The sequence below is a fragment of the Dreissena polymorpha genome, chromosome 1 (genome assembly GCF_020536995.1).
Source record: "Dreissena polymorpha isolate Duluth1 chromosome 1, UMN_Dpol_1.0, whole genome shotgun sequence".
Lineage (NCBI taxonomy): Eukaryota > Metazoa > Mollusca > Bivalvia > Myida > Dreissenidae > Dreissena > Dreissena polymorpha.
In genome coordinates, this window is record NC_068355.1 from 101,562,669 (window position 1) to 101,578,451 (window position 15,783).

Here is a 15,783-nt window from a genome sequence, read left to right on the forward strand (position 1 = left end):
TGAAAGCTCTGCCCTTTACCGGAGACTTGTAGCCGTTTACATATCAGCCACTTCGCCGTTCAATGACCAACTGTCCTCATTGTTTATCGTTTAAAATGTGTTTATTCGCATTTACTTGACCAGTGATCGAGATAGAGATATTTAATATTGATGAGTATATCTATTTGCTCGTTAGTTCCTTAGTTCAGCCACTGAATCAGACATTATCGTGCTTTCTCATCAATTTATATGAAAAGAACGTGGATGAAATCTGATACTAGTAGCGGGCTATAATTGTTTGTGCCCAATTTATTATCTTCGCCATTCGCAACATAAAAATACATGGCAAATTTTGTACACGCAACTTTTATTTTAAATGTATTACCACCCATTAAAGACAAAAGAGGAAGGCAAGGTGAAATTCTCCCATTCATTACATGTATGATTGAAGTAGGTCAACTTCATAGAGATAAGAAATACTTAGTTATTCTGCATATGCCATTATTTGGTTCCTAACTTAAGAATATAAACATCTGATGTATGTTTCATTCTGTGGAAAAATACATTTAAATCAATGAACGCAGAATTAAAAATAAAAGTGATAATTCTCGGTGACTATGGCTTAAGCATGGTTCCCATGCATACAATCTTCAATCGAATGTCAAACGGAATGATCAATCAGCGGATGTTATGTACTTACTCAAACCAATGCGTCGAAACGAAGATAGTCGCACCGGAAACCAGGAAGAAGCTGTCAATAATCATATGGCAGCCAAATGGTTAGTTCTTTTAAGTTATTGTGTCAGTCACATGGCGCACTTTTCGTGGCGTGTTTACCCATTTATGCCTAGCGTCTAGAAAAAGGCATTGGCAAACAGCGTAGACCCGAATGAGCCTCGTCTGGGTCTGCGCTGTTTGCTTTAAGGAATTTCTGTAAGAAATATTCTAAATATAGGAATAAATATACTAGACATCCCTTATTGTGGAAATAAATTGATCCAATTTAGAAGGATGGGAGAGTCCACTAGGAATAAATGGGTTAAGGCGATCATTATATGCGTGATTGGTAGGTTTTCATCGCTTTAAAGGATACGCTTACAAACACATTTTGTAGTAACGTTTTTCGCCCAGGTTATTTTTTGCGTCTTAATGGCAAACAACTACTCGAGACCAATGATGAGTACCACAATTAGTATATTGGCACTGTTAATGCAAAAACACTAAGAACACTTAGATTTGTCGTAATACTTAATCAATGCTGTAGTAAGTATTGAGAATTTATTTTGTACATTAAACCAACGAATTGAATGTATTACAAACATATATAGCTAAACAAATGTGACGAATTAAACCTTTTCATTGATTTCTTGGCATATTTTTTTAGTATTGCCTTTACTATGTCCCTACTGCCAGAAACCTTAACAATTGTGCACAGTCCTTTTAGACTAACATTGTACTCATTGTTTATTTTTTACCTTTACAAAATAGGCATAATTATAAAGACATTATTTCGGAGATTATATCTTATAATAACTAAGTACAGCACAGAGGAAAGTGTTATTCAACCAAACCTCTCCATTTTTTTTATTTCCAACCGAACTGGGAGGTAACAACTAGGAAGCGGTATGCTGGAATTGTCTCCCTTTAATATCGTGTGATCTTCAAACAATAGTTTGTAATTGTAAACTTTCAGACCACAATAAATTATCCACCCGTATCGGATTTTGAACATTAAACACATTATTATGTTTGTACATTTAATAATTTATACGTTTCGCCCATGAGTCAAATTCACCGAAGTATATTGTACACTTTGTTTTACATTAAGTATATACATTTTAGGTGACTTAGATAAGATTATAACCATTTCTATTGACCACACTATAGAACTGAAAATAGGTTTGCAAACTTTCCCCATTTTACAAGTGTAAATGTGCGTTCGTATTATGATATACACGATTCAGACAATGACACACGGCAGAGATGGGTCGGACGTCTGTAGTCGGACCGCTGGCGACTCAACGGCGTGAGGGCCACTATGCGCCTAGGGCCGATTATAGACGCCCGGCCCAGCTCTGTTGTGTGTTGTTGTTTTTATTTAATATCATTTAACTTTTTCCTTCACTATAATTTATTATCGAACTAGATGTCTGTAATTTTATTTTCATTCAACTGATTACGAAATCAATGACGTGTCTTGTGTGACGTAATTTATGTGAAAAACACACCGGTTAAAGTACTGTGGACTAATTGGATTTGGTGACAACAATTTCGATGTTCTTGTGGATTAAACAGTAAAATATTTGTTTAAAAAGGCATCGAACGCATCAAATACGTATTTGGGCGTGTGTGTTTGTCATTTATAATTGGAAATTTCAATAGGACTAAAATAAATCACTCCGACCACTCATTCGATTTCGTAAATCGTATTTTTTTATGAGAAATAATTTGTGAAAAATGAATACAAACGTTTAAAAAAAGTGGTTTAAAACCATTAATCTAAACTACAGAACGATTTCAGTGCAATAAATATTTTGTAATTATTCTAATTTTGTGCTGCGTTGAATAATTAATATTTTCTATTAATTCGTTTATTTTGCTTTTTTCAAATCCCCGTTACTGTCACGAAGGAGCTGTATTCACATAAAATCACCATTTTTATTATTATTATTTTTTTTTTTTTTTTTGGGGGGGGGGGGGGTATAACGCGTTTTGGTAATTTTCACTGAATAAATGCGTTTGTTCCAGCTGGATATTCGACGCTGGGTCGTTATTCGCAATAGCCCGAACATACAATTTTACGATGGGTTTCAACACTCGCTCGTTATGTTTGAATACCGATTACCCACCTGGGTATTTGACCCTTGCTTGATATTCACAAATGTTCGAATACCGATTTCGAACTGAGTACTTGACCCAGAGTCAATTTTCGCAATTGTTTGAAAATACAATCGACAACTGGGTTATTACTAACGGTATTCGAATACCCAATATTCAGCGATGTATTAGACTTTTGCTCGTTATTCAATTATCCATACCAAATACCCATTTCAATCTTACGTGACACATCAGATCTTGCCTGAATGACACATCATCATCATCATCATCATCATCATCATCATCATCATTATCATCATCATCATCATCATCGTCATCGTCATCATCACCATCATCATCATCATCATCATCATCATCATCATCATCATCATGATCATCATCATCATGATCATGATCATCATCATCATCATCATCATCATCATCATCATCATCATCATCATCATCATCATCATCATCATCATCATCATCATCACCATCATCATCATCATCAGCAGCAGCATCATCATCATCATCATCATCATCATCATCATCATCGTCATCATCATCATCACCATCACCATCAACGTGATGATAACACTACGTAATATTTCATAGTGTTGATAATCCGATACAACATTACTTAAACGGAATCTTCGTAATGCTGTGTACTTCGTTTGTTTAACCGCGTTATATTCTTTACCCCACCACACTTTTCTGAATTTTCTTTTTCACTATTATATATATATTCGATAGCGATTTTTTTAGAAAGTTGAATTTTCGTAATAATTTGATTATTTATCATTCAAAATGATGTTTGCACTAATTAAAGGGGCCTTTTCACAGATTAAGGCATGTTTTGAAATTTGAAATAAATGCTTTATATTGATAAATGTAAACATTGGATCTAAAAAAACTCCAGTAAAAATCAAGAATATAATTTAAAAAAGAAAAAAAGTAACCCTCAGCAGGGTTCGAACCACTGACCCATGGACTCCTGGAGTAAAAACCAATTAGACCGCTCGGCCATCCTGCCAAGTATATAAGACATAGGTATTTTATACTTTATATAAGAAATCCTCGTAATTTCACAACATTGAACGACAACAACAGAACTCTCCAAATTATTCAATCGTTTCGCGTTGCAACGCTTTATTATTTTCAGGTTTTTAAATCGTCAAAAGTTGCATATAATGGCTAAATTAGAGCATGGTTAATGCTCAGTATTACTGTTTCCACACACATATCATAACTTAAACGAAAAATTTGCGAATCTGAAACAACTTTTTTCAATTTTGTCAATTTATCCAAACGTGAAAAGGCCCCTTTAATACCATAGCCTCACGCTTACCACCGGTCGCCGTGGCCTAGTGGATAAGGCGTCCGCCTCGGGATCGAGAGGTCGAAGGTTCAAGCCCCATGGGGAGTGTTTGTCGAAGGATGAATGTTTGTCATGGGACTTGTTCCGATATTGCCGGTTCGTGTACCGTGAGCTAGTTAAAACTGAAAGGTTACCGACTTCTATCCGCCTGGCGCCTGGCATAGTGATAGGAGTTGGGAGGTACATGGTATACACGCAAAGGTGTCTAATAAGCCAAATTGGCTGGCCCTTTCAATACGGGTGACACTACATGTGTAATAAAAAAAAAGAACTTTACCTGTGGATTCGTCATCCAATCCAATTTCCCATTTAACATGCGTTAATCAGCGCGTATCTGGCATGTGCACCTAATTAGTGATAACATCTAATCCACAAGTTAATTTAGATTAAGTGCACAGTGTGCAAATTATTTCTGGACGTAAAAAAATTAAGGCGTGATTAAATGTGTCATAACGTTGCAAACTCACGCAATATTTCATGGTCTCATTTGCGGACAGGGAAGCTATTGTCTTGTACACACATGCGAGTTTACCTGTCCGTTCACGTGACAATAATAATTGTCTCATGGAATTCCATACCACGGTCGAATTGGTGTCATCATAAGTCATTATATGCAAACGCATATTTTACATAAACAGTATACATCCGCGTAAATGACATAGATAATGTGATAAAAATCCTTAATATATACTTCACCCATGATTATACAGTATCTATTTATTGCGCTGCAAGATAGCATATGCTCGTATTGGATCCAAAAGCGTTGTTCCTTTTAAAATACGAAAATATACTGATACTGATATGTATTGTTTTGTGCATTATTGGAATACACCAGGAAGCGATTTATTTGAATAATTTAAGTAACCACCTATATTCACTCAAGTTCGTGGGGAAAAAATCATTCGATGCTTCTTTAAAAACTTATTTGATCTCAATGGATACTAAAGAATACGGTCACACATCTTCGCAACGATGACGAACTACGATATTGTGTTACGTATACTCCAACTGGGCGACCACTCTGTCGGAAAATCCGCCGTCCTAAACGCTGTACGTCGGCCGAAAGCAGACAGCTTCCGCGGCCGTCGGCAAACAACATCAAACCGACCTTTTGTCACTGTCGAAATAGAAATGTGTAGGGACAAACGTCGGCTATTGTTGAAGGCGGTCGACACAGGAGGTAAGTTGAAATCATCATCATCATCATCATCATCATCATCATCATCATCATCATCATCATCATCATCATCATCATCATCATCATCATCATCATCATCATCATCATCATCATCATCGCCATCACCACCATCATCATCATCATCATCATCATCATCATCATCATCATCATCATCATCATCATCATCATCATCATCATCATCATCATCATCATCATCATCACCACCATCATCATCATCATCATCATCATCACCATCACCATCACCACCACCACCACCATCAGTATCAGCATCATCATCATCAGCAGCAGCAGCAGAAACAGCAACATCAACAACAACCATAAAAAAACTGTTATTTACAAATGCATACTTGCGAGTGGGTTGCACACCTTTATAAAATGGCAGACATATAACGCTTTACAAGTTTATCGCTATGAGTGCATTTTAACACTAAAGAAAACTGGCTTATATTAACTTTTTAAATTTATTTTAAACATGTATATCACAGCAGGCAACAACGTAAAATATTCCTGTAAACAGAATGCAATATGGATTTTGCGTTGTACTTTTTCGTAGTGAATATTCGATTTCAGGCAATTCTCGCTTTAAAAAGGAATGATGAATCGGTTTTAATTTGAAAATAGTAAACATCAGATTATTTGAACCAATTTAACATACTGGTTTGGAATGTTAAGAACTTTTGATGAGGTTTTTAGAATGTAAATACATCCATCGGTTCAACAAGCTTCGCAGAAAGTGAACCCGATAAACACTCGACTTGAACTTGACCCTTTGTTCAACTGTTCCATAGCTATAAATATCTGATTACCAATATAACTGTTAATACATTGACCAGAGGTTTTAACGTTTATGATATCGAGTGGAACACCATATAATTGACAAATAATTATACAAATAAACAAAATAAAGTAATATTTTACGTATTTTGCATCCTCTTGTCATGAAATAACAACAAAGATTAGTATGTTGTATCCTTTTAGGCAAAATAGGTAATACATAACTTTATTTTATTTTGTTTATTGTTGTTACTTTATGGTGCAGTCTTTTATTCCTATCGTATTCGGTCAAATAGAAGGCTGATTACTCTGTCTGTTTTTGTGAAGACATCTCTTTTGAACTATGATATTTCGAATGTCTGCATCTGTTATAAATCAGTTCAGTCAACAAATACAATGAGCAATTTGTCAATGGCTTTCTTTATTTAAACTGCAATATTAAAAGGTGTGTCTTGCAGACATCAATACTCCAACCCAGATAGTATCCTGGTATACTAAATACTGGAAGGAAAGTATACTAAATACTGGAAGGAAAGTATACTAAATACTGGAAGGAAAGTATACTAAATACTGGAAGGAAAGAACAAAGCGAAACAATTCTAACGAAATCAGTTGCAGCAAACATTAAAGTGGCCTTTTCACAGATTTTGGCATATTTTGAAGTTTGTCATTAAATGCTTTATTTTGATAACTGTAAACATTGGATCTTAAAAGCTCCAGTAAAAAAACAAGAATAAAATTAAAAAAGGAAAAAAAAGTAGCCGGTACCAGAGCTCGAACCTCCGGAGTCCTGGTATTAGTCTGAAGTAAACACGCATTAGCCCTCTCGGCTATTCCGCCGAGTATGCAAACTTTAATTATTTTATACCTTATATAAGAAATCTTCGTAGTTCGAAAATTGAAACGACAACAGAACCCTCCAAATTATTCAATCGTTTCGGCAACTTTCGCGTTGCAACGCTTTATAATTTTTAGGTTTTCAAATCGTCAAAAGATACATATAATGGCTATATTGGAGTATGGTAAATGTTCAGTAATAGTGTTTCCTCACAAATATCATAACTAAAACGAAAATTTGCGAATCTGAAACAACTTTTTTCAATTATGTCAATTTACCAAACCGTGAAAAGATCCATTTAACTCCTGTACGAGCACACGCTCTGTTTTCAGAATAGAAAGTTTGAGCGCAATCAGCCAAGCACTTTAAGAAGAATACAAGTAACACCGTCTATCAGTAGTGCACATATTGGTTGATTCCTCTTTATCTCAGTAATAAATGGGAAGTCGAGTACACAAAACTTTCTGTATATAATATGCTAAAGATGAAATTTGACAAAACCATATTTTGTCGCAGCAAAAATGCGCACATTTAGGACATAATGCAAAATCCACACACTAGTTAAAGATGAAAACATTATTAAGCATTATGTATTTTACAAAGAAACAGTTATAATAACAATGGGCCATGATTTTGGTAAAATTATTTGCAGCCGAAATTCCTTTTTACGATCATTAGCTTATAAAAGCTACAAAGTTGTGAAAGTTAACCCATAAATGCCTAGTGTACTCTCCCATCCTTCTAGATTGGATCAATTTATGTCCAAAATTAGGGATGTATAGTATATTTATTTCTATATTTAGAATATTTCTTACAGAAATTCATAGAAATTCATTTAAGCAAACTGCGCATACCCTGGGTCTACGCTGTTTGCCAAGGCCTTTTTTATAGACGTTATGCATACACTGTAAATGGGTTAAACAAAATCCGCCAAGTAGTGAAAGAGGATTTGAAAAACACACACAAGTGAGGTTATATTGCAATAGAAACAAGACCGAATTCCTAATTGAACCAGAACTGGTGGCTGCAAGATGTGATTTCATACCGATCATCTGTTTATTAAGGCGAATCAGCTTTGCATGTTTAAACGAAATATGACAGTTACAAAGGAGTGAAGTACGTTACATTTTGGGACTGAAAGACACGGAATCGTAATTCTGCTTTCCTGTACGATTATTCACACATTAAAGTAACACTACTACTCAAAATCAACGAACATTTCGTACAATATTACGTAAAATAAACTTAACCAATAAAAAAATCAGTGTTCCTTATGACAATTGCTGAAATTTTAACGCCAGATGTGGTCTGATAATAGATGTTTGTAGATACAAAATTCTCGTTATTTTCCATTTTAATTTCCCGCAACGATATTTATTCATACGACACATGAACACTAACATGGTGTTCATGTGTCGTATGAATAGATATATTCGCGGGAAAATAAAATGGAATTAATTGTGTCACAAATAAATAAAAACGAGCATTTTGTTAGATCTACAAAAATCTATGTAATCGTACCACATCTAGCGTTGAAATTGTGGCTTTTGCTATAAGGAACACTGATTGTTTAGGTGTTAACTCTATATTAAGAATTTTTTTACGAAAATTTTGTTGATTTTGAGCGTTATAGAGACTTAAATGTCACTCGGCTGTAAAAGTATGAGATATATCTTCCCATCAATTGAACAGAAGTTGAAAACACAAGCTTCGGGACGGACGGACGAGCGCAATTATTTATATGCCTTATCACTGTGTGAGGCTTTAACAATACCAAATAAGAATAGTGCCTGACTATCGCAGATAACTATTCGTAAATGCGTCCTGGTTTGAATTAAGTACCATATTGATTTCAGAAAAAATGTGGGTCCATACACGCTTTTAATGCAGGCTATTTGAAAAGTAAAACAGTACTTTTAAATGGCTATGCTTGGAGAACTTTAGGTGTGTAATCTTGTTTAATTATTTTATATATAAATTTTTAATGCAAAATATATTAGCATTTGTTCGCAAAAGGGTTGCATAGTTAATATATGCTGTTTTATCTAACAACGGGTTCGAGTTTATCAGGAATGGAGACGCTCTGATGCACTTCAAATCTAATATCGATAAAAGAATCATTTAAGGTCATACGTTATCTTACATAATAGTGAGTGGGGTCAATGTCGATGAAATCTCTGCTTAAAATATACTAGACAAATGAAATTAAGGCTATCACTGTAACTTAGCATACTAGTTCCATGCAAAAGGGATCTAGTTGGGTTAATTGATATAGAATTGTCAATTTAATTTTATTAGAAGACATATATGCATGTATTACGCCCTGATAGTCATTACGACTGACAAGAATATCCTTTTTGTTTATGCACGATTCTATAATGATATAAGGCACATTCGTAAATAGTTACCTTTTCACAGTTTCGGACATGTATTCAAGCTTGTCAATAAATGCTTTAAATTGATAAATGGCAACATTGACACAAAAAAACCCAGTAAAAACAATACTAAAAATAAATAAATAAAACAAACGTATTGCTAAACTGTGCTCGAACCACTGACGCTTGGAGTAAAAGTCTACCACTGAAACCACTTGTTTAGCACTGAACTACTTAAACCACTTAAACATACTATGAGTCGTGTATTTTATACTTTATTTAACCCATTTATGCCTAGTGGACTCTTCCATCCTTCTAAGTTGGATCAATTTATTTCCAAAATTAGGGATGTCTAGTATATTTATTTCTATATTTATAACATTTCTTACAGAAATTCTTTTAAGCAAACAGCGTAGACCCAGATGAGACGCCGCATCATGCGGCGTCTCATCTGGGTCTACGCTGTTTGCAATGTCCTTTTTTCAGGACGCTAGGCATAAATGGGTTAAGCAATCCACGCAGTGTAACAAAATGTAACGATAACAAAAGAACGCTCAAAATTATTCAATCGTTTCGCGTTTGTAACGCTTTATAATTTTCAGGTTTTTATATCGTCAAAATATGTATATAATGAATATTTTAGAGCATTGAAAATGTTCATTACTGTTTACTCGCTAATATCAGCAACGAAAGTGTGAAATTCTGAAACATTTCTTTTCAATTTTGTCAATTTACCAAAGCGTGGAAAGGTCCCTTTAATTTTAGCGCGTAATAAGTGTGTTTAATATGGTTGCACTCAACATAGCATCTATGTTCTTTAAGAATAATATCTAGTTCTGTCGCGTTTTGCGCGATGTCTCAACGAAACTTAAACATAATCTAAATGCTGCTTATTTTGATATATGATTACATACAAACTAAAAATACCTGCTAACAACTGGTACTTATAAAACAAACGCAATGCACCCAATAGTAGTTATATATGTAGGTCAAATGAGCCGACCAGCCTTTCGTAATTTGGCTCAAGACATTGATGCTTTGTATCGGCTGCTAATAGGCTAAATCTTTATTATTGTAGTCGCAAAACACAGACACTTGTGAATTAGGCGTGTGATAGTGCAGTCTTTAACCGAATCCAAGGTTCTAAACGCGATTAACATTAACCTTGGTAAGCGTGTCTTTGCATTTGTCCTCATGGAGTTTACCCTACCGATTACCTGATATATATGGTTGCAGTACGTGCGTGACCCCCTCCCTGTCCTTGGGATGAACTTATAAAAGGTTGATATATATGTCATATTTGTTTGCAAAACAAGTTATTTTCGGATTGAAAAGACATGATACTGCTGATATCTGATAGCTGTCTTGCAAGAATATGACCATTAGAGGATTAGATAAATTATTTACCTTAAGATTTGCAAATGTATAAGGATATCATCGTCAATTAGAAAAGAAAATTATTTATCGTTAAGAAAATGTATTTTCAAAAAATATTTATAGAACAAACGTAATGAAGCACAACCGTTACACTTCAATGGTACCTCGCACACAATCAACATGCATGCATAGAGCCGTGCTCTGTGAAAATGAGGTTTAATGCAAGTTCGCAAAGTGTCGTCCCAGATTAGCTTGTGCAGTCCGCACAGGCATATCGGGTACGACACTCTCCGCTTTTATGATATATTTTGTTTAAAGAAATTATTGTTTTAACAAAAATAAAATTTAGGCGGAAAGTGTCGTTCCTGATTAGCCTTTTCGGACTACACAGGCAAATATGGGACGACACTTAACGCACATGCACTAAACCCATTTTCACAGAGCACGGCCCATATTTAAAGTATCAAATACATGTTCGATGTATTGCAATGCAACGTGCTGTCCGATGTACATAATGTTTAATATGAAGTATTTATGTCCATAATTGACTTAAAACGGGAACTTTTTTACAATTAAGTTTTGTTCAGGTCAAAGGTCAATTTCTTAAAATTAATGGGTCATACGAGTTGGTCAAAGTAGGATTATTACATATGTTTCATAAAAAGGTTCGCAACGGATGTCGCTTAGTTAAATGACGACGAATAACATTTAGAAAATTTTATACATGTAACACACATTTTGCAACAGTTTTCGACATACAACCGTCAGGTTTCCATACAAAATATTAAAGGTCAAATAACTATTAAACAGATTAATTGTTCATGCGCGTAATTAATGTAATGTGATGTATTGTTGCTTTATAGAATTATGATAACACAATCACTCAAAATAATTTTATATTAGAACATGCCGCGAAATGCGAGTCATTCACCAGTTATTTACCAGACCCCACGGAAGTGTTAAAAACATAATTAAATTGGCGTTATTTTTGAATATGCAGTTGGCCTGAGGCAAGGTAAGGTACTCTCGCCGATTTTGTTTTCATTCTTTGTTAATGACCTTGAACTTTATTTACAAAATGAACCTAATTCTGGTTTATTAATAGACGATATTGTGTTAATGCTTTTACTTTTTGCAGATGATATGGCAATTTTTGCGAAATCGCCAGAGGAATTACAAACCAATATAAATCTTTTTCACTCATATTGTAAAACATGGGGACTTATTGTAAACACAGACAAAACAAAAATTATGGTTTTCCGAAAGAGGGGCAGACTGTTAGCAAATGAAAAATGGAGCTTCGATGGGAAAGAATTAATGGTTGTATACGATTTTAATTATCTTGGTACTGTTTTCAACTACACTGGGAATCAAGAATATTTAGCAGGTAAAGCTATTAAGGCATTGAATATACTACTGCAACATTGTAAAAAGTACGAACTGAAGCCAAAGATATTGTGTCAACTCTTTGATTCATTTGTTGGTTCTATACTTAACTATTCAGCAGAGGTATGGGGATTTAAACAATCAAAAGAACTAGAGAGAATTCACCTTAAATTTTGCAAACGTATTTTAAAACTTATAACTAATACATCTAATGCGGGCGTATATGCGGAATTAGGTCGGTACCCTCTGTTCATTTCTAGATATCTAAAAATTATTAAATACTGTAGTAAAATTATACATACGGATAATATTATTATTAAAAGGGTTTATGAGCAAGCCAAGGAAGATTGTAACAATGGTTTTACAAATTGGGTTTCTAATGTAAAGTTATTGCTGAATAATTATGGTTTCTCTTATATCTTCGAAGATGCTGACAATGTCGATTTTAAATCTTTTATCAGCATTTTCAAACAACGTGTCATAGACAATTTCATTCAGGAATGGTCCCAGAGCATGCAAACAAACCATGTTCTTACTAATTATGTCCTCTTTAAAAACATTTTCAACTACGAATCATACTTAGATTTACTACCAAGCAGCCTTAGAATGTTCTTTTGTAGACTAAGACTGTCGGTCCACCCCCTAAGAATACAAACGGGTAGATATGGTAGAAATAGAATTGATAGGGATCAGCGTTACTGTTTATTTTGTAATTCACAAGATATTGAAGATGAATATCATTTCATGCTTATATGTCCATTCTTAGATGAGATTCGCAAAAAATATGTACCAAAGTACTATTACCAACGCCCATCGATGTTTAAATTTTTGGAAATGTTGGGCACTGATAACAAGACCAAATTAATTGAATTTTTTTTTTTAAATACGCATTAAATAAAAGAAACACATTGTTAAATGTAAGTTCATCCTCTTAAATAATGAAACTTAAAAATTCTGAACTTACACAATTTATTTGATTAAAATATTCAAATGTTATATTTTTTATAGTAAAAACCAGGTATACCGTATGTACTTTGCTACACACCGTATGTGCTGAAATAATATATGATATGAAGTAATGTACTTTATTGTATACCGTATGTACTAAAACTATCTATTATATGATTAACGTGACATGAATCTAAATCATGATTTGTTTTTTTTGTTATACTGACGATGTACATTGTGCAAGTCAAAATAAAACATATGTTCTGTTCTGTTCTGTTCTGTTCAGTCTGTTATTTATTAGTTCAAAGCTAGGTTTTATTCGTTTACATTTCCAAGCTCTCTCTTTATGTTAATCAGAGAAAATGCCAATGCTTTATCTCTTTGAAATTATAAAGACAATTCTTCAGAAATTCTCAGTTTTAGGGATTTTAGAAACAGTCGAATTATTACCAACAATTAGTAAACAACAGTTGAATTTTGGCTTAGAATAGGGAAAGAACTAATATTATGTGGTACAGTAAAAACTGTTTAATTGGGAATATATTGTGAAACTGTGTGGTATAATAAAAAATACTTTTGGAAAAAGGAATAATAGAGATCAAGAACATTATACAAGTATTGTGTTATAAATGAAACCAATGTTGAAAGTGAATTAAATAAAGCCCCAACAAGAATACCGATACTAGTCGAACTTACTTCAAATTAAAAACATATTTATGTAGCAACGAAAGTTGTGAATAAATTTAAATTGTAAAAACCGCTGATATTTTTTTTTCAAATTTAGAACCAATAAACAAATTATCATTTTGATGTGATGTATTTGCTATTGACACATACGCAATCACGTCGGCATTCTCCCTTTCGATATGATTGCTTTCGCAATACTTATTAATTTTGATCTCATCTGGCGTGACTCGCTATCAGAAGTGAATTTTGGTCAGGAATGTTATCATTGCATGGGAAGACATGAATTGAGCTATATATTATTTTTACATCATTGTGTAAGGCTTGCGATATATTAAAAAACTAGCCGCTTTTGAAACCTTTACAGCCAACGGTAACTTGAAATATGAATTCGCATTGGTTGACTGCAGTTTTATGTTGTTTATTATTTACTTTTCCCAGGTAACACATACCTGCTTTTCCCGAGTGCTCATAAAAAATAAAATACATGTGTACGACTGACATACGATAAGATCAATAACTGTGAGGTTATTTTAAGCATTTAACTGTTGTTTGAATTAACGTTTTGAAATTTGTTTTAATTTGCTAAAACTAAATTGTTTTAAAAACATAAAGCAGTATTCAATTAAAAGACATTCTTGCTAATGGCAGGAAATCTCTTTTAAAAGTAACATTACTACTCAAAATCGACAAAAAACTCGTACAATTTTGCGTAAAATAAACTTTAACCAATACAAAACCAGTTTTCCTTATGGCATTTGCCGAAATTTCAATGCCAGATGTGGTCTGGTAAAATAGATGTTTGTAGATACAAAATGCTCGTTTTTAATATTGTTTAAATTCCATTTTAATTTTCCGCAACGATATCTATTCATACGACACATGAACGCTAACATGGTGTTCGTGTGTCGTATGAATAGATATATTGGCGGGAAATTAAAATGGAATTGTGCCACAAATAAATAAAAACGAGCGTTTTGTATCTACAAAAATCTATGTAATCATACCCAATCTAGCGTTGAAATTTTGGCTATTGCTATAAGACATTTTACGAAATACTTTACGAAATTTTCGTTGATTTTGAGCGTTGTAGAGGCTTTAACATACATTTTTGACAGCTTTGTTCAGTAAGTCACCAATCTTCAATTCGTTTTGAAAATATCTTCCGACAAGGACAGACTGTTGCACAGCATAAAACAATGAAACGTTTTTGGAATCTCAATCGAGATGAAAAAGAGAGCGTTAATGCGTTATAACTGAAAAGAGTTTTCTCTTCGAGCGGCGTTGAGATGATGTAAATTGTTACTCGCCGGTCCCCGAGCGATTTGATCAACCCCAATGCAATACTTTAATTTAACTTGCCATGGTGATGACATAGTTATACTATTTTCTGTGCTGTGCTTCCTTGTACTGTTTGCAATTGTTGGACATTTTTTCATGCCATTTATAGACGGCTTTGTTGCGATGATGCGAATGTTCTCATGGTTCTGCAACATGTGCTTTACCCTATATTTTATTACAGCCTTCTATGGAAACGTATATGGTACACCCTGATACTGTGATGATGTCAACATTCTATGACGGCATGATATGAAAAAGGTGTCATGGCGTAAAAAATAACTCATCATGTCGACTAAAACAACGATGGCAAGTCATTTTCAAAAGAGCATGACGCCTAAAATTATGTTGATTTGTCGACATAAGATAAGTTGTCAAGACTTAAACAACCATCATGTTGACATAAGAGCCTAAATCTCTGATGATATTTTAACCGTTAGCCGTCTTGTAAATTTAACTATTTCTGTGTTGTTTACTGTATGACGATATATATCTTGATGACTTGCGAGTAACATAATGTTGACATGGTGATATAACTGAAGGAGTCGATATAATTTATGTGGACAAAGAGCGTTGTTTTAAAGTTTATGGAAGCGTATATGGTACCCAAATAATATGGTCATGCCGGATTAGTTTATATCGACTTACTGTGAACTAACATTTTTAGTTCAGTTTTTATTGTGCTATATTG

The 15,783-nt window shown here is 33.9% G+C and overlaps 1 protein-coding gene across 2 annotated transcripts in view; it reads left to right on the forward strand.

The window, feature by feature from the left end:
• The first annotated feature begins 4,878 nt into the window (after positions 1–4,878).
• The window catches only part of LOC127842982 (uncharacterized), a 28,742-nt gene continuing 17,837 nt past the window's right edge, over positions 4,879–15,783 (forward strand). The window contains exon 1 of one of the 2 annotated variants that reach the window (XM_052372801.1): positions 4,879–5,354. In XM_052372801.1, the coding sequence (XP_052228761.1) occupies positions 5,147–5,354 (208 nt within the window). In that variant the 5' untranslated portion in view covers positions 4,879–5,146. The remainder of the gene's footprint in view (positions 5,355–15,783) is intronic. The other variant, XM_052372816.1, reaches the window with a different exon arrangement.